We start from the raw sequence: 17,086 nt of genomic DNA, 5'->3' as shown, positions 1-17,086 counted from the left end.
ACTTTTTGTTTTCTTTTCTCTTCTTTTCTTTCCTTTTCTCTTCTTTCCGCCTCTCTCTTTCCCATGTCTCTCAGCGACGACGATGCCGCAGCCTTGGCCATCGCCCAGCTCGAACGCCTCACCAAGCCTCAGCTTTCGGCCGCAGACTCAATCGCGCGCCTCTTGGGCAACCAGGCCGATCCCTTTGCCGACATCCACCAGCTCTTCGCCCTTTTCGACTCGCTCTACTTTCGTGACCTGCTCCTTCCGCGCGTCGAGGTCTCATGGTCGCCGCGATTGACGCTGTAGGTTCACCCTCTGGTCCCGTCTGTCCTGTTGCTCTGCCCTTCACTACCCACCTATTCTTAGCCCCTGCCCACCTGTCTGCCCGGTGATCATTGCGCGCAATCCCCAGTCCATCGTGTGTTGGCTTTGACGTGCGCCTGACCTGCTCCCGTCTCATCACCACCGACGCGTCCCGCCGGCCCGGCAGTGTTTCGAATGTCAATTTTGCAAAACACGCGACGCTCCAAACCGCATGCTGCCAAGGCTTCACCCAAACTCTAGCAGACCGTCTGGCTGTAAGGCTTGCTGCAGAAAGTCATGGAACACGATTGCAGTCTACGCGAGCAGGACATGAATGCTCCTTGTTCCTATCCTTGCAGGAATTCGAATGCTCCTTGTTACACCAAGCCAAGGAAGCATGAATGCCTTTTCAGCGGGATGGAGGTTTTCCTTTCTTTTGTCGTGTGCCACAACTTTTGCTACCAAGCCTCCGGACGGCCACATGTCAACATCCACATGAGGAAACTCTTGGCTTCCTCGCTATTTTAGCGAGTCACGCCTTGACCAATAACAAACCATCTTGCGCGTTCTCCAGCTAACCAACATGCCTCTTCAATAGTTGCGCCGGAATTTGTGAACTCATCAAAGATTCAAACGGCCACTACACACGCATCCGGCTCAAGCTGTCCGAGCCTTTGTTGAAGTTTCGCCCTCGCTCCGACACGGTAAACACGCTGCTGCATGAATCGATACACGCCTACTTCTTCGTCACCTCTTCCTGGCGTCATTCTAGAAACGACGACCCTTCAGGCCATGGCACCGGCTTTCAGATGCTGGCCTCCGCCATCAATGTCCATGGCGGCTATGACATTTCAATTTACCACACTTTCCACGAGGAGGTCGACAGCTATCGAACCCACGTCTGGAAATGCAATGGTCCATGCCGTGACAAGCCGCCTTTTTTTGGCCTCGTCAAACGAAGCATGAACCGGCCTCCTGGCAAGAGTGACTACTGGTGGGCACGGCATCAATCTCAATGTGGCGGAACCTACACCAAGATTGCCGAACCAGAGTTGAATGCTAAGCAGCTCAAGGCACTCAGCGCCAAGGCTAGGGCTGGAAAGCAGAACAACAAGATCGACAACTGGGTCAAACAAGACTCGGAATCCGCCGACTCGAGATCAAACGGAGCCCCGTCTGAAGCTGGACCTGCAGGAATCTCCAAGCAAAAGAGACGGCTCAGTGACGCCGAAGAAGCTCCTCAGGAACACAAGAAGATGATCTTAGAATGCCCAATTTGCAATGCGCCCGTCACAGAGCAAGATGTCAATGACCATCTCGATTCTGTGCACGGTACATGATGATCTGCACGGTCCGCCGACAGGATCAACCTCTGAGGACCGAGGTTTGGCAGTCACGACATGGTGTTCCGCGATCGCCATCGGGGACCAAACTTTGACTGGCAGGTGGATGTGCGCAATCTGCGCTGATTCTGAGCAAGGCAGCTCGGCGCGTGAAGGGCAAGCACGCCATGTGAGTCCTCTCGTTGCCCAGACTGATCATTTTCAAAGCCCTCTGCAAGTTCTGGAAGAAAACAAGACAATTGCTAGAATAGATCAATTCTGGGAAAACTTCCTGCATGAGAGCGGTCCATGGGGCAGAGAGCCATGTGGTTATACGGCAACCACGAGATTTGCCAGAACGTCCTGGTCAATCGAATCTTTCTCAAACATTTAGACTTGAATACGCCCTTAGAAAAAGTACGACTTTCCAGATCTGAATTGGTGCAAAAGAAAGGCCGATGCGGCTCTCACGTTGTCCAACCCTTCGTATCTCTGAAGCTGCAAGCAGGAGCTTGTTGGCATGGAGAGATATCGTCCTATTGTTTTTCATTTTCTCTTTTGGAGAATATCTCTCATGTACAAGGGCCAGGGTTAACGGATGGTAAATTTGAACAGTTCGTCAGTGGTGCGGATTTGACGATATGAGTCATTGGATGGACAAATGGTGTTTCCCTCTGTTGTCGGGGCCTAAGCGAGGTCGTCTCATGCGTCTCGGTCGGCACCGTCAACGGCTCCACACTTGAACAACCGACCGACAGTCAAACTACGGCAGCCAGCATGAGAAGACACCATGAAAGTAGCATCGACGGCTATTGAGTCGACACTCGGCAGCTACTCAGTCATTGCAATACCATTTATCCAAGGATCCATTTTTGCGGACGCGTCCCGTCTTACGCGTTGGATATATAAGCTTATCTGGACGGTTCCTGGCGGCTGCTATCCGCCGTGCAAGATTTCGACATGGGTTTGTAGGAGAATGCGAGTACGGCCGCCGGTGTGCAGATCCCGCTGATAGCAACGCAGGACTACTATACAAGCCAGCATGTTAGGGACTCGCCGAACTACCTGCCAGATGAGGAAAGCGCGGCGCTCTCGTGTGGCTTCTGTCGAGGATGGCTAAGCTTCTCTAAGCTTTGCTGAGCATCGCCTTGTCCTTCGCGTGACTGAACCCTGTGATTGCGGCGTTCCCAATGACAGAGCTTCGAGCGACGGGCATGCGACCAAGATTGAGTCCATGACTGCCGCCCGCATCGGTCCGTTGCATTTACCGACCTGCTCGTCCTGGGATGACTCGCCGTTATCACCCTTTAAACCACCGAACTCTATCCGCATTCCATCTTGGCAGCGCTACGGCCCGCTCGTACCGTCTTTGATTATGGGCACTGACCTTGTAAAATGCTGCCTCGCAAAAGTCGACTTGAATGGTATGCTCGAGCTCGCATTCTGGTCGACATTGCACCTACGGCCGGGTTTTCTCCATTCAGAAGCTGCCAACAGGCCTTTGAAAGCCACTTTTATGCCGATCTATCACAAAGGCACCTGTCCACACGTCTCCCACAAAGCCACTGGCTGTGTATCAAGACCAGTACTTGCTGATAGTGCATGTACCGCGGAATTTCATCCCAAAACAGCAGCTTCTAAATCATGCGCCTGCTTTCGATGCCGGCACTGCTGTATTCTTCGTCTAATCGGAAAAAAGATGGCTCACAATGGAAGCTACTCTACCCCTCAAGCCTCCCACTTATCACGCAGTAGATGAATTTCACTTCGCTTGGCGCTATGGCGAAAGTGGCCGATGTGTGGATACCAAATGGGTTGCCGCCGCCGACACGGAGGGCTTGAGGGATTGCAAACCCTCGATCCCAAGACTATAAAATCGAGAGACTCGAACACATTGTCAATCCATCGCAGCATCCAGCTCTGTCCTCAGCAAGTCCTCGGTCAGCAATCCCACGAGCGCCTCAGCCAGTCCAATCTCAGGTCCAACGCCTCCAAATCAATCTTCAAGATGCAATTCACCGCCGCCTTTGCTCTCGCCGTTCTCTCGGCCACCACTGTCCTGGCTGCTCCCCAGCCGATGGGCCATGGTCTCGAGGCTCGCATGGCTGCTCGTCGTGGCCTGAGCCGCTCTTCGCAGCCCATCAAGAAGAACGGCAAGACCGTTGAGATTGCTGGCGTCAACGCCACGGTCAACGCGCCCACCAAGACCGAGGTTGAGTACAGCTCCAACTGGGCTGGTGCTGTGATCGAGGAGCCTCCCTCTGGCACCTTCACTGCCGTCTCGGGCAAGTTCACTGTCCCGACTCCCAGCGTCCCCAGCGGCAGCATCGGCGCTGGCGAGTATGCGTACGTCTATCACTCCTGTTCATCGGAATATGGCATTTACTAACATGAATAGTGCCTCGGCCTGGGTCGGCATTGACGGCGACACTTACGGCAACGCCATTCTCCAGACTGGTGTCGACTTTTATGCTACCAGCAGTGGCTCGTACAGCTTCGACGCCTGGTACGAGGTAAGCAATGAAACCGACCATTGTACAGTGAGCAAAGACACTGACAATTATACTACAGTGGTACCCCGACTACGCCTACAACTTCAACGGCATCGACATCAGCGCCGGCGACGTCATCACGGTAAGCGTCGAGTCGTCGAGCAGCAGCGCGGGCACGGCCATCGTCGAAAACGAAACCACGGGCCAGCGCGTCAGCAAGTCGCTGACGGCGCCCGAGAGCTCGGCCACGCTGGGCGGCCAGAACGCCGAGTGGATCGTCGAGGACTTCGAGTCCAACGGCTCGCTCGTCTCGTTTGCCGACTTTGGCTCCGTCACCTTCACCGACGCCACGGCCTCGACCAGCTCCGGCGGCTCCTACGGCCCCTCGGACGGCTCCATCATCGACATTGAGCAGGGCAGCACCGTCCTCACCTCCGTCTCTGTCGGCTCACACGAGGTCACCGTCACGTACACTGGTTAAGTGGCTGCTGCCCTCCCGTCAAAAAAAAAAGCAAAGCTCGCCCGAGTGGCTTCTTGGCTCATGCGTGGGCGGACAAGCTGAACTGAGCAGCTGTATTGCACCATGAGGCAATGCTGGACGCAGAAAGCAAACAAGAGCACAAGCGGCGAAAAGGAGACAAGGGAGGAGAGATTTGGTAAGACGGGAAAAAGCAGCGTAGAGCGAGCGCAACAAGGTTTTTGTGGACAGAAACTTGGTCCTCCAGCCTTGACTTCTTTCTCAATGTCTTTCCATCGCTCCCCTTTTTATTTATTTATTTAAATTTTAATTTTTTTGTCTTCGTTTTCTCGTTCATGTACATACATGATTTTTGCTTTCTTGAACATACATACGTACATTTACTTTTGAGGCCCCTCACACAACGCATCTACTCAAGAGGTCTGCTACCGCTACATGCACATGTTTTGCTTGCTTTTTTTTTTTTTTTTTTTTTTTTCAGGACATGATGACCGAACAGATTTCCCCTCTCCAGCAACGGCAACCATGAAAGCAGCAGATGACGAAGCGGCAGTGAGGAACACCCCCCTCTGGCCTCTGACGGTCCTACCCAATATAAACCCACACAAAATAATCCATCTCCACCGAGCAAAAAAAAAAAAAAAAAAAAAAAGGGGGGGGGGGGGGGGGGGGGACAAAACGTACAACAGTCGAGACTCGCTGCTGATCACCCACGCAACTACTAATCAGCCGCAAAGTAGCTAATCTATGAAAGAGCGGACGGGGTTCCGAGTTTTTCTACCTGCTGTGGTCGTACGTGATGTCAAATCGATTGCAAAAATATACACACATTGCAGAAAGAGGCAGGGGCAGGCAGGCAGGAAAACAGTGACGACGGCGACGAGGGCCACAGTACGTAGGTACGTGTAGAAAGAAGTGGTGCTGCGTGCATGCGTCTGGCTGCAGGAGTGAGTGACGAAAACACCTCAAGCATGGTCGTGATGGTGGACGCATGACTGGCTTCTTCTCCCTGGCGGTCTCCATGCTTTCAACAACACCCACCAACGTGAGGCGAAGAAGACGATGAGGATCAAGTCGCCGTTTTGGACGACGGACTAGCATGCAGACCATCACAACATCCGACGACGAGGGAACTACCAGATGCAGAGCAAGGAAGAGAAGTACGTCATTCGTGTCGAATTACCTATCCACGGCCGTTGTTCTGGCCCCTCACTCACCCACCCACCTCTCATTCATCCAGACCATCCATTCAGCAACTCATGCGTCCGTCTGATTGCAAAATGGTGCCGATTCGCCATCTCTTCAATGAAGCAGAAGTCCTCTCAGTCCTATGCCACTGTTTGCTTAGCCCATGTGGGCTTTTGATCATCCGCTGCAAATGCGCATTCCATCCCCCACGGGTCGCGATTCGAGTCGGGCGACACACGGTCGTGTTACTCGATCATGAATAGCTATGTTGACATCTGGAGCCCACAGCAAGTCATTCTTCGGCAAAGCCCTTCGACTCATTAGTTCGTACATCATTCCTCTTGCTCCATCAGATTGATTAGAAAAGAGGCCTAGAAAAGAGAGGCTTCAAGGCACCAACCCGCCTGTACCCTCGACGATGCCATGGTGCACCAGCACCTTGCTCACAAACAGGCCCTCCCATTCGCGAGGATCTTCGCCGCCCCAAACACCACTGGCATTCCGCCTCTCTGCCAACCACATGGGTGTAATGCGCACAGCCGCGAACCATTCCTTGGCGAGCTCTTCCGACCGTGGGTTGATGGTCGCGTTGGACGTGACATTGTTCGTCATGTTGTCTATGGGCACGACGACGTTTGTGATGGGCTCCGTTGTAGTCTTGGGCGGCACACCCCGCATTTTGAGCAGCATGTGAAGGATGTCGCTGAAGCGCTCGCCCTGCTGCGAGTAACTGGCCGGCGGCTTGTCAAGCGGCCACCGATTAGGCCGTGGCGAGGTAAGCACAGTGTCTTCGGAGCGGTCAACACTGGCGTCCGGAGCAGGTTGTTGGTGCTGCGACAATGATGGATCCTGGTTTGGCTGGAGATCTTGCCCTTGCGATGGGGCTTGAGACTCAGAGCCAGGTGCTTCTGAGTTGCCAGCAGCAGCAGCGTTGTGCATTGCAATGCTACGCTCGAGCTCTGTCTTGAGATCTGATCCAGGAGGAGGTGGCACGCTGTACTGGCGGATAGCTGGACTCGGGTTTTCCCATCTCTTGAAAAGCCAGCACATTCGCTCTACACACGCGAGGAGTATCATTGATACGAGGAAGGTTTCAAATGGATTTGCCTGTTGCCGCTGGAGCAGTCGCCGCTCAAGGTCGTTCATAACGTGTTTGCTGAGTTGTGCAGCACGCTTCTCCAGCGCCCCGAGAATCTGAGCATCCACCAGCTTGTAGGACTCGGGATGAGTACTGGGTTCGATCGGGAAGCGAGACGAAGGAGGAATTGACTCGAGTTCCGGAGGACTCATGATTACCGGATCCTTGAATGGAGGCTGCATATGGTTGAAAAACAGTTGAAATTTGAGGGACGGCTCCGAGAGAATGCGAGTTGCGACCCACAACTCGAGGACTTTGGTGAGCAGCCCCTCCTTATTTTCAAAGCCCTCCTTGTTTTCGACGCTTTGACGATGGGCCATAACCAGGGTGGGCTTCATAAAGGGTGACGCTTCTGATTCGTACACGGCCGGGCCTATCCTCTTCAAGAAAAGTTCAAGCTTTCCTCCCACGTCTTCCACATCGGGGTCGATGATTTCCATATATTGCATGCGCTCCGCCTGCAAGCCAGATCCGTATATTGCTGGGTCGATTGGGGCGCCGGCCGGCCTCATGCCCTTGAGGGTTGTAAATGTCGCGTACATCGACGGGTCGAGGTCGAGTCTGGCTTCGATCCTTCCGTGAACATGCTCGAAATGGAATTGAGCCTTGGCCGAGCTGATTGAGTGGAATGCTAGAACCGCATGCAAGCCTGCTGCATAAAGGCCGAACTCTTCAGCAATTCGAGTTCTGATGCAGGGGTGTTTCCACAAACGCGCGCTCTCCACATTTTGACACGTGCTGCATGGACTCTCTCCGGAACACTACGCCATTGTGAGCGAGGCCGCCACTTCCAAAAACGCGTCAACTTACAGGTTTCTTCAGCATGCGGCACCTGATGCAAGCGCCGCGCTTCCTGACCTCTTGAACCTCCTTCCGCCTGACGTCGGAGAACCGACCTCGGACTTTGGGCTTGTTCGGCTTTGGGCTCATGCTAAAGTCCGTGGTGAAATGTGCCTGTTGAGCGGGGTTGATGGCCAACGGCCTGTAGTTGGCAGAACCATTGTTTCCGGCCGCAGAATTATCGCTCTCAGTGTTTCCCGCGTCTTGCAAATGCTGCAGTATTGGATCGATTGCCTGAGGCCAATTCGTTCCGGACTGGCCTTGGTGGTATCCCGCCTCGTTTGGCTGGTTGGGCATGCTGGCGCGGAGCTCTTCCGCAGCTGAGGCCGTCATCACCAGGGGGGAAGGGTGCGGGTGTAATGATGGAGCTGAGGGTGTGGAAGTCGTGGGGGCCGATACGGTTGGCGGCGTCGTAGAGGGTGGAGGCGCAGCCATGGCAGGCGGATGTGGTGAGGCCGGTGCTGGACCATCAACCTGCATTGCTTGCTGCTGTTGACCCGCATTGTTTTCTGTCGACTGCACTACATTGTGAGGGCTGTTAGCAGCTGTCACAGGCGACTGAGGTGGTTTTGATTTTCCAAGCTCTTGCAGCAAGTGGTCGCGGAGAGTTCCGGTAGATGTTGGTTGTAAATGCTGAGGAGGAGACACACTTCCAGGCTCTGCTGCCCCACTGCCGTTGGCGTCGGTCGCGGGCTTGTGTTCGTGGTCTTGGACCAAGAAGTCCTCGTAGACGGGCTGGCCAACATTCTGCCCATCGTCACGTAGAGACCCTCGTCTCTCCGAGTGCTCTGCGTCTGGTGTGGGTATGCGCTGGCCGGAGAGGTCCAGACGTTGGCGCGACACTTCGGCGAGGGCTTCGAGACGCGACATGCCCGCCTTTGGGGCGGCGTAGGGGAGGGTCATGGGTTGTTTGCCGTTCTGCGCGCCATTATTTTGTCCGCCAGATGGAGCAGACGCGGAGGAAGAGGCGGACGCAGGAACAGAAGACCCCTGGGCGGAGGAGGACGAGGGCGGGAGATCGGGGACGGGGAGGTCGTGGAACTGCAGAATAGCGCGCTGGCGATCTTGGGCCGTGAGGGCTGGACACTTCTTGACAAGGTGCGCGGTGAGAGTGTCTATGCGGCCTTTGGGAAACTGCGGTGAAGGTCAGCGCCCCTGCTCTGGCTCTGTGGAGAGGTCAAGAGCGAAGAGCGGGTCGGAGCGGTGTAGGAGGCGCGGGCAGGGCAGGGCAGAGCAGAGCAGAGCAGAGCAGGGCAGGGCAGGGCAGAACTGGAACTCACCCTCTCTCCGCAAGAGCGGCAGGTGTGCTGATATCGGTTGCTTGCATCCTCGAGCTTGGGGCCACGTTCAAAGAACTCGAGGATAAGCGCATTGGGCTTTCTCCCCATTGTGTGAAATGGGAGAGGAATATAGAGGAACAGAGGTAGCAAAGCGGGCGGTGAGGCAGAGGATGGCGGCGACCGAGGCGGTGTTGTTTTCTGACGGTCAAGAAGACACGGCGGATGCTGGGGGAGCCTCGAAACGGCTCCGGTCGCTGACTAAGCCTCGGACTTGCGGAGTGGGACGGGACGGGACGGGACGGGACGGGACTCGACTCATGTGGTACTCGGCGCCGAATCAGGTCTGGACTGCTTGACTCAACACCAATGCCACGACTTCCGTCCGTCTACCCTTGTACTTACCTTTTCACCGGCTACCCGCACCCCACTGCATGTGTGTTGGCGCTGGCAGCCCCTCATGACGCACGGCGTCTGCTTGTCTCACTCCGAGGCTTGTTGCAGCTATCACAGACAGAGTACACATTGTTTGAATTTCGCATTCCGCCACTGAAACCTGGCACTTTTGGAACCCTTCGTCACAGTAGTCATTGTCGTTTGGCACGGCCGTCTGTCTCTTTGGCCGACATGGATGCGCACACCCCGTCCTTCATGGGTAGTCCATCCATCCGCCACTAAATTCCCCCCAAGTATCCAAAACAAAAAGACGCCGATTCGCCGCCGCCGCCGCCGCCGTTCTCATTGATGAGAGGAAATCATTCGCGCTGCGTATTGGTATTTGTGACCCAAGTGTCCCGATCCTGTGGTCCAGTCCGGTCCAGTCCAGTTCCAGTAGCTCCAACCTGCCCAATTCGGCCACCACCACCACCACCACCACCATCATCATCATCATCATCATCATCATCATCATCATCATCATCATCATCGACAAGGCGCCGAATCCCAATTCGGCCTGCTTGCAACTGTAATTCCACAGCCCAGCGAATCGGCAAACTGTCGACGCGATTCACCGAGGCTCAATCCATGACCAAGTGCTGGTTTTGCTGTTGCTGATGTTGATGTTGATGCTGCTGATGTTGCTGCTGCTGCTGCTGCTGCTGCAACTGCTTCTCAGCATTCAGCTTCTCCCCTCGTCGCTGAATGGCCTTTTTCCTCCAGCTCAGACTCGCCGTGGCCGGATCGTCGGGCGGGTCCTCGTCAAACTTCTCCTGGCCCAGCGTAATGATTTTGAGCGAATTGCCAAAGCCGACGGCCATTCTGCGCTTGCCCACGCGCACCATCGGGCCCGGATTCGCCACAAACAGCTGGTCTTCTTGCGATTCCTCGGAACCGTCCATCTCGTCGCCCACCGAGTCTCTCCTCGGCCGCGGAAACAGCGGCGTGGTGTGGAGCACCCCCATTGCCGAGAGGGTCCAGGCCTCCCAGTCTTCCGTCTCGGTGCTACTGCTGCTGCTGCTCTCGCGCCTGGGGCGCGGGGGCCGGCGGTGGCAGCCGTTGACCGCGAGCGACTGATTCAGTCGGCTGAAGCTATTTTGATGGCGTCGCTTTAACACTCCATTCTGATACGGACGTAAAGAGGAACCGACTGACATGTTGAAGTAGCTCGCGTCGCATGATGACGTCTTGACATCGGGTGCGTCTGTCGACTGGCGTTTGCGGATCCCAACGATGGCTGGCACGCAGGTGACCTCCCATGAGCCTGGATTGGAAATCTCATGCACAGTCTCGACTGCTCCTTCGAGGCCTGAGCATGGCACCCGTTCTTGCGGCGAGGACGGCGGTCTCAGGCAGATAAGGCCGTTCGTACCGTCTGGTGCCGCAAGGTATGTCTGCACCAGGCAACTTAGCGTGTCCGCATCTGTGTACGCCACGGAAAAGTGTTGCACAGAGGGAGAGTGGCATCCACATATCCTCCGGTGAGCGTGGAAAATTCTGAGAGACTGCCCTTTGATTTGCCCAGTTTGAAACGTGAAGACGACGGAGCGCGTGGGTATATCAATTAGGTCAACTTCGCACGACTTCACTGCGGCCACCATGCAAAGAGAAGGTATTGGTACAGCATACCTCACCTTGGAAGGTGAACCGAAAGCGTTTGGCACGTGTGCGTTTGCCTTGATATTTTTGGCGTCAAGGTTTTCTGTCACCCAATCGCCCGAAAGGCGAAAAGTAAGGGTAATGGTGCCTGTCTTGGCCACGCTGACGACAGTCGGCTGGCTTTTGATGCAAAAGGAGAGAGAAGCGTGTGCCAACGGCCCATCGGACACTTGATGGCCCCAGAGCTGACCAGTCCGGAAGTCGAGATTCGTAAGCCGGCCATCCGGTGTGACGACGACAAGACTCAGTCTTTCCACGTCTTCAATTTGGTGGAATGAAAAAGTGAAGATGCTGGGCGCTTGGCCCCGCAGGTCAAGCACTCGTGACTTGACAAAGCGCGTTTCTGATAAGCTCCACAAGGCTACCCTGCCCAAGTCGGTCAAGATGGCTACCCAGTGGCCGGAGTCGTCGATGGTCGCAGCTACGATGGGCCACAGTGGAGGCTGCAAATTGGCAGTATGGAGAACCACGTTCGAATACGTATGTGTCCGCTGGTCGAGGAACCAAATTGACGTAAGTCGATCCAAGCTGACTGAAATAAAGTGGCCTTCGCCGCAAGGTGTAATCTTGACAATGTCGAGCTTGTGGGATTTTGGCAAGCTTTGCACCGACAAAGGAAGCTCTTCTCCCGGGCCAGAATCCACGTCGTCGTCGGGCAATTCGTTCCACAACAAATAGTTCATGAGTAGGGTGACGGCGGCGATTGCAAAGACAATCGCCAAAGCGAAAGGGAAGAAATGTGTCTCGGCCATTTCCCGAAATGCGCGCAGGACCGAGGGAGCCTGATTCGATGCTCTCCTCCGATCCGCGCCCTTCATGACCACCGTGAGAGGCTCGTAGACGCGTGCTATGAAGCTTGGGTGACCGGGCTTGACAAACTTTATGAGCTCTCTGGACGCAGTATGATCCTGCATCTTTAACCATGCCTCTGGAGTCCGTGCTTGGTTGATCGGCGGAGGTGGCACTGGGTCGATGGAAGGGTGCCTGGGGCTACGCAGATTTTGGAGCCAGGTGACAAGTGAGACGTTCCGTCGGTCATGGTCGAAAAAATGCCAGTTGAGCGCGAGGATGAAAGATACCATGGCAACAGTCCCGGCAATGCGAGTGCTCGGCCGGAGAGTGCCATGCACAAATGCGCCGCCCCATGTTCGACGCTCCGGTCTAGTCGTCGAAACCGACTTGCGATGAGTTGCTAGATTGATCCTATCCAGCGAGTCTTGCAGCTCCATTCTCCGGACATCGACACTGAGGACCGCAACGAAAAAGGTAAGGTGGAAGACGAAGTCGAAAACGAGAGCGACTGCTGCAAATGTACAAGCCGAGGCAACGCTCGGCGAAACAACGTTTGAAAGGAGATACAGGATGAATAGGTTTTGAGCTGCTGCTGCGAGTGATAGATGGCCGACATCGCCCAGCGCATTAGCCACCCTCGAAACAGTCGGCACATGCGCTGGGCTTTCAAGCACGGCGTTGATCAGACGAAACCTGTTGAAAATGAGCTGTGACTTTTAAAACACAGGTGAAGATATCTCGCCACCTTGTCGCTTGGCAATGTAATACTCACATGTTTTCCAGTCCAATCACCAGAACCACAAACGGATACGCCTCTCCAGGAACTTGCGCCAGATTGATTTTCAGAATACCACAAATCGTAAAACTGGAACAAATGGATATGAACATCTGCGACGAGTCAGCTTCCAAGCTATCCAATTAGTCATGGTGTTGAAATCTCACCTGAGCCAAGACCGTGCAAAACAAGCCGAAGACACTTTTGACGGCTTTGAGCTTCCTGAGGCTATACAGTACATAGAACAACATTAGGGAGTAAGCCGAGATTAGAGTCCATGTGTCGTTGGTGCTCAGCGGCTGGTAGCGGAATTCGTAGAGCCGATTCCTGTACGTTGACCCGGCTTTGGGATAGAACAACCAGTCTTCGGACGGCTCGCGCGCCAAAGACCTAGAACGGCGGTCAAACTCCTCGGCAATCTTCCCGCCAGACCTGTCGAAGATGGTGATGACGAGCGCATCGGCGGCAAGCAAGCTGGTACCGTTGAAAGACTTTCCCGCGAAAACCGACACGGGTTGTAGGGTGAAGTTGTAGGAGGAGCGGCGGCCGCGCTGTGTGTTGATTGTGTGCAAAATATCCGAGTCGGCGTCCATGGCGTCCAGGGAGCAATTCCAGTACATCAGAGGAGAATGGCAACCCCAAGACGTGTCGTTCGATACGAATGATGAGCAGCATCCGGCCGAGGTTTGCGCCGCGCGCAAGCGGCCAAGGTCAGCGCCAAAGCCAGGGCCAATGAGCCTGTTCTGGATGTCCAAAGCCTTGCGCAAGATCACGAGGTCTAGCGCCTTCATGTAGCTCCCGTGAACCCATAGCTGTCTCATCTCCACGTCTGGCGGGGTGTTGGGGTTGCCGTCATAGGTCCTGACTGAGGTCCAGGCATGGTGGGGCAGAGTGCTCGCGGCGGGGCTTTCGTAGAGGAAGACGACGGGATAGCAGAGGAAGACGGCGACTGCGACGGAGAGTAGGAGCGAGAAGAGCCAATGGCGGGCGGTGGCGGTTCCATAGCTGGCAAAGGCTTTACGTATGGGATGGTCTGGCGATAACTTGGGAGGCTCGGTTGTACTGTAGGCCGTGGGTCAGCGGAATGAGGTGTGTGTAGAGAGAGAGTGAGAGTGAGAGATTTGCAGATGGGGCGTGGAGAGGGTGGACTAACCCGCGAAACGCGTACAACAAGTACCATATCATTGGCGCGCATTAGTAGAGAGGGAGAAGGGGGGCAGAAGTAAGGGAGGATGGGGTCGAGTCTGACGGCCATGCGAGGAGAGAGCACGCGGTGTGGGGATGTTGAGGAGGAGGAGGACTGGACTGTCGGATCAGCAACCAGGTTGGCCGTGATCAGAGATTCGTCGCTTACCTTAGCCAAAGAAGCAAATGCAATGCAGCCCGCGCGCCACCGACGTACCAAAAGTTGCTGTCAGTTGTTTCCCTGGCGCTTCTGACATGCTTCCATGCGTCAGACCTGGTGGCCATGCATGCCGCCCGTGCCGGGAGCCCATGTTTCTTTTCTCCCTCGCTCGCGCTGTGCCGAGGGACCAACTGAGGCTCCTTGGTACCTAGACATATAGATGCTCATTGCTGTCCGCCATAGACACATAGATGATGATCCGTTCGCATGTACGAATGCTCCCAGTCAGCGCTGTGAGTGCCATGACTTCTTTTGTCACCAAGCCTCGGACCTTGTGTGTGTGTCTGCGTGCCTGACTCGACCAACCTCGACTCCTCCATCACAACATGAACCTAACTCGTCGTCCTCCAGTCTCAATACTTCCGGCATCAACATTAAAGGCCGAATCACGATGCGAACCACCAGAGCTCCCGTCGATAAATCTAATGCAACGCCAGGACAAAAGCATAACCACCACCATGACCACCCATTACACTTTACTAGCCTTGGGTTGGTAGGCAGTTGCGCTCACCTACCGGACCTTGACAATCCTTCAACACCGCTAGACTGGTCGTTGCTAGGTGCCGCTGCTGGCCACGAGGGCCCCACGTGTGGCCAAGGTCCTAGAAAGCGGCACTGCTGACGTCCCTCGGTTTGGTTAGGGCCGAGTCGAGTCGCCCGGCACCAATGTTTGACCACCTCCGTTCCCAAAGGAGGTCATCGAGCGATGAAGAAGTCTATCTTGCGTCGAGTCCCGTCCGCATTGCCTGGAATGACCACATCGGATTGCTGCCCGCAAAACTTTTCCATGGCCGAATATGCCAGAAACTACGACACGCGCGTGAACTACCGCTGCTGCCCACCCTCCAAACATGCCCATTCTTCTTGGCGACACGCGCGCCGTGGGGGTTACACCCGCGCCTTAATGCTGTTCGTAATTCTACACAGCCTAGCTTAGTTTGACTCTGTCTAAGATAGCCATGGCATTCACTCGTGTTCGGCATGAGATGACCCATTCCCGTCTTGGCCGCCGTCCTTGGGAAATCTCTATCTTGGCCATGTTTTTCATCGCAGATTGTTCACTCCTTTGTTAATCACAGCAGCGAACAGCAGTGCCAATCCTCCACACGAGGCTGTGCCATGGCTCCACGGGGAACCTAGGAGGAGCGTTTAGTTCTATGCGCGCCCCAGAGCCTCGATGCCCTTAGTCTATAAACCCAATCGCCGTGACATCCTTCAAAACACTCAATGGGAGAAGTTAAGACTTTTGAATTCCAGGCCGTGGCGGTTAACATCAATTGGTATCTCAAAAAAGCCGCTTTCCCAGGCAGTCATGAATCCCTACCCCCAAGTCGTTTTCATTATGTCCCCTCGCGCGGCTGATTTATTTAAGCACAAAATCTCTCGCGTCAGATGCCATCAAAACACCCTGGTATCTTCACCACTCAAGATTGGTATCTTTCCGCCTACTCATGGATCAAAATGAATGTCAGAAGAAATGAAAACTTCCTGGGTGTAGCCACGGTGATGAGCCACTGCTCCCTAAGCGCAGCTGTTATGGCGGATGACTGGTCCCTCGGCGCAGCTGTGATGGCGGACTGCTACTCCACAGGCGCGACTATAATAATGAACGAATGTTCCCCGTGCAGCTACAGTGACAGCTGACGACCGCTACCTCTGCGCGACTGTAGCAGCGGATGACTGTTCCCTAGATGCAGCCATTCTGGTGAACGACGGCTTCCTAGGTCTTTGGCACTCCCAGCAACACACGCCTATGTCCTGGTTATTTTCGATTTCCGGAGAGCCGGAGAGGTCGATGAACCCGTTTAGAGACCCATCAAGCCCATCATTCCAATGGCACCAGCAACGCCAGCGCCAATGGCAGCCGTCGGCAGAGGCAGAGGAATCGCTCCGGCAGTCGTCGTCTGGTTGCTGGCCGGCGTCGTTTCCGGCCTGTTCTCCAGAGACGTAGTTCCGAGTTCGGACGTGGTCAAGGTGCTTGTCATGGGTATGGTGGTGTTCATTGTCGGGCGAATCGTCACTCTCGGAGTGGTTGCACCCGGAGTAGAGACGTTGGTAAAAGGAGCCCCGGGAGTGGTAGGCGACGGCCCGGTTCCTGTCGGAACGGCAGGGGCGCCCTGTTTGCCTTGGTCTGCCAGGTATGTTTGCACGGGCGGAGGGAGGGATTTGAACCAAGGCTCGGTGATGCCCGCGTTGAATTCGGATGCGATGATGGACGACACGGCTGGCTGGTTGGTCAAAGCGATATTGAGGATCGAAGGTGGGAGAGCAGTGAGCAAGATTTGCAGGATATCTCCCCTACGTCAAGTTAGCAACGAGACTTCAATCTGATGCTGGTAGAATCGGCAGACTGACTGATTGGCTTTAGGTGGAGGAGTCGCAGCGGGTGGACCTGGCGGCGGAGGAGGAGCCACCGGCGGACTGTTCATATCCTTCATGTCCATGCCTGGCATGTTTTCCATGGCTGCTGCCATTGCCTCAGCGGCAAAAGCAAGCAGAGCGATCAACTTGACTTGCATCGTTTTGTTGGCGATTCTGTATCAATGAGCGGAAAGTATCCTGCGGTCGAGACGGAAACCAAGAGAAAGGTGATCCGCCATGTGGGAGACGTGGAGTTTCGCAAGCTTGATATTTATGTCTTGCCGAGGGGCAAGTCGTGTCGGCTCCGCGATCAAGGCCAAGGGACGAAGCTTGACGGGAGAAGCTAAGGGCGGATGAACAAAGTCAATTTGAGCACACGACTGCCCGTCTGGGACTTTTTGGACGGGGTTTGCCTCGATACCCTCCACCTCTGGCGCGTCAATCAATGCATGTCGTCGACATGCTTTTGGAGCGTTCGTGAGTGGAGAGCTCCAGTGGCAAGACGCAGCAAGTCCTCATGATCTGGTATCGATACACGGCATGACGAGGTCTCTTCATCATCGGTGTACTGGATGGACAAGACCTTGCTTGAAGTGCGGCCAGCAGTGGCTCTGGCGAATGACGGGCGGCTACTTTTTT

General features: G+C 55.0%; 5 protein-coding genes across 5 annotated transcripts; 2 read left to right on the top strand and 3 right to left on the bottom strand.

Annotated features, from left to right (window-relative positions):
• Positions 1-63: 63 nt before the first annotated feature.
• Positions 64-1,625, top strand: IWZ02DRAFT_369957 (SprT-like family-domain-containing protein; the record flags this gene model as incomplete). Its single annotated transcript, XM_066764473.1, has 2 exons — positions 64-284; positions 884-1,625. The coding sequence occupies 2 exons, from the start codon at positions 64-66 to the stop codon at positions 1,623-1,625; spliced, it is 963 nt and encodes a 320-aa protein (XP_066627173.1).
• A 1,990-nt stretch (positions 1,626-3,615) lies between these two features.
• IWZ02DRAFT_486678 (peptidase A4 family-domain-containing protein) lies at positions 3,616-4,580 on the top strand (the record flags this gene model as incomplete). The annotated part of the gene is made up of 3 exons (XM_066769284.1): positions 3,616-3,953; positions 4,006-4,120; positions 4,179-4,580. The coding sequence occupies 3 exons, from the start codon at positions 3,616-3,618 to the stop codon at positions 4,578-4,580; spliced, it is 855 nt and encodes a 284-aa protein (XP_066627172.1).
• A 1,140-nt stretch (positions 4,581-5,720) lies between these two features.
• Positions 5,721-9,221, bottom strand: IWZ02DRAFT_478486 (uncharacterized protein). Its single transcript, XM_066769072.1, has 3 exons — positions 9,024-9,221; positions 7,714-8,877; positions 5,721-7,664 (listed from the first exon to the last, which is right to left on the bottom strand). The coding sequence occupies exons 1-3, from the start codon at positions 9,129-9,131 to the stop codon at positions 6,153-6,155; spliced, it is 2,784 nt and encodes a 927-aa protein (XP_066627171.1). The 5' UTR covers positions 9,132-9,221; the 3' UTR covers positions 5,721-6,152.
• Positions 9,222-9,804: 583 nt separating this feature from the next.
• IWZ02DRAFT_18220 (sterol-sensing domain of SREBP cleavage-activation-domain-containing protein) lies at positions 9,805-13,983 on the bottom strand. The gene is made up of 4 exons (XM_066762311.1): positions 13,835-13,983; positions 12,849-13,743; positions 12,679-12,794; positions 9,805-12,599 (listed from the first exon to the last, which is right to left on the bottom strand). Exons 1-4 carry the CDS (start codon positions 13,864-13,866, stop codon positions 10,037-10,039), a joined length of 3,606 nt encoding a protein of 1,201 aa, XP_066627170.1. The 5' UTR covers positions 13,867-13,983; the 3' UTR covers positions 9,805-10,036.
• A 1,908-nt stretch (positions 13,984-15,891) lies between these two features.
• On the bottom strand, positions 15,892-16,548 carry IWZ02DRAFT_486676 (uncharacterized protein; the record flags this gene model as incomplete). The annotated part of the gene is made up of 2 exons (XM_066769283.1): positions 15,892-16,384; positions 16,442-16,548. The coding sequence occupies 2 exons, from the start codon at positions 16,546-16,548 to the stop codon at positions 15,892-15,894; spliced, it is 600 nt and encodes a 199-aa protein (XP_066627169.1).
• Between the last annotated feature and the right edge of the window lie 538 nt (positions 16,549-17,086).

Source organism: Phyllosticta citriasiana (assembly GCF_038021145.1).
Source record: "Phyllosticta citriasiana strain CBS 120426 chromosome Unknown IWZ02scaffold_1, whole genome shotgun sequence".
In the NCBI taxonomy this organism is placed as follows: Eukaryota; Fungi; Ascomycota; class Dothideomycetes; order Botryosphaeriales; family Phyllostictaceae; genus Phyllosticta; species Phyllosticta citriasiana.
This window is presented reverse-complemented; position numbering and strand designations above follow the sequence as displayed.

Excerpts from the sequence above, each read along its gene's own strand:
- IWZ02DRAFT_18220 (XM_066762311.1), bottom strand. The coding sequence starts at position 13,866 with ATGATATGGTACTTGTTGTACGCGTTTCGCGG. Across the intron at positions 12,795-12,848 it reads TTTGCACGGTCTTGGCTCAG|ATGTTCATATCCATTTGTTC; the intron begins GTGAGATTTCAA and ends GACTCGTCGCAG. Across the intron at positions 12,600-12,678 it reads GTGATTGGACTGGAAAACAT|GTTTCGTCTGATCAACGCCG; the intron begins GTGAGTATTACA and ends CATTTTCAACAG.
- IWZ02DRAFT_478486 (XM_066769072.1), bottom strand. The coding sequence starts at position 9,131 with ATGGGGAGAAAGCCCAATGCGCTTATCCTCGAGTTCTTTGAACGTGGC. Across the intron at positions 8,878-9,023 it reads GCCGCTCTTGCGGAGAGAGG|TTTCCCAAAGGCCGCATAGA; the intron begins GTGAGTTCCAGT and ends CCTTCACCGCAG. Across the intron at positions 7,665-7,713 it reads GCCGCATGCTGAAGAAACCT|TGTTCCGGAGAGAGTCCATG; the intron begins GTAAGTTGACGC and ends ACAATGGCGTAG.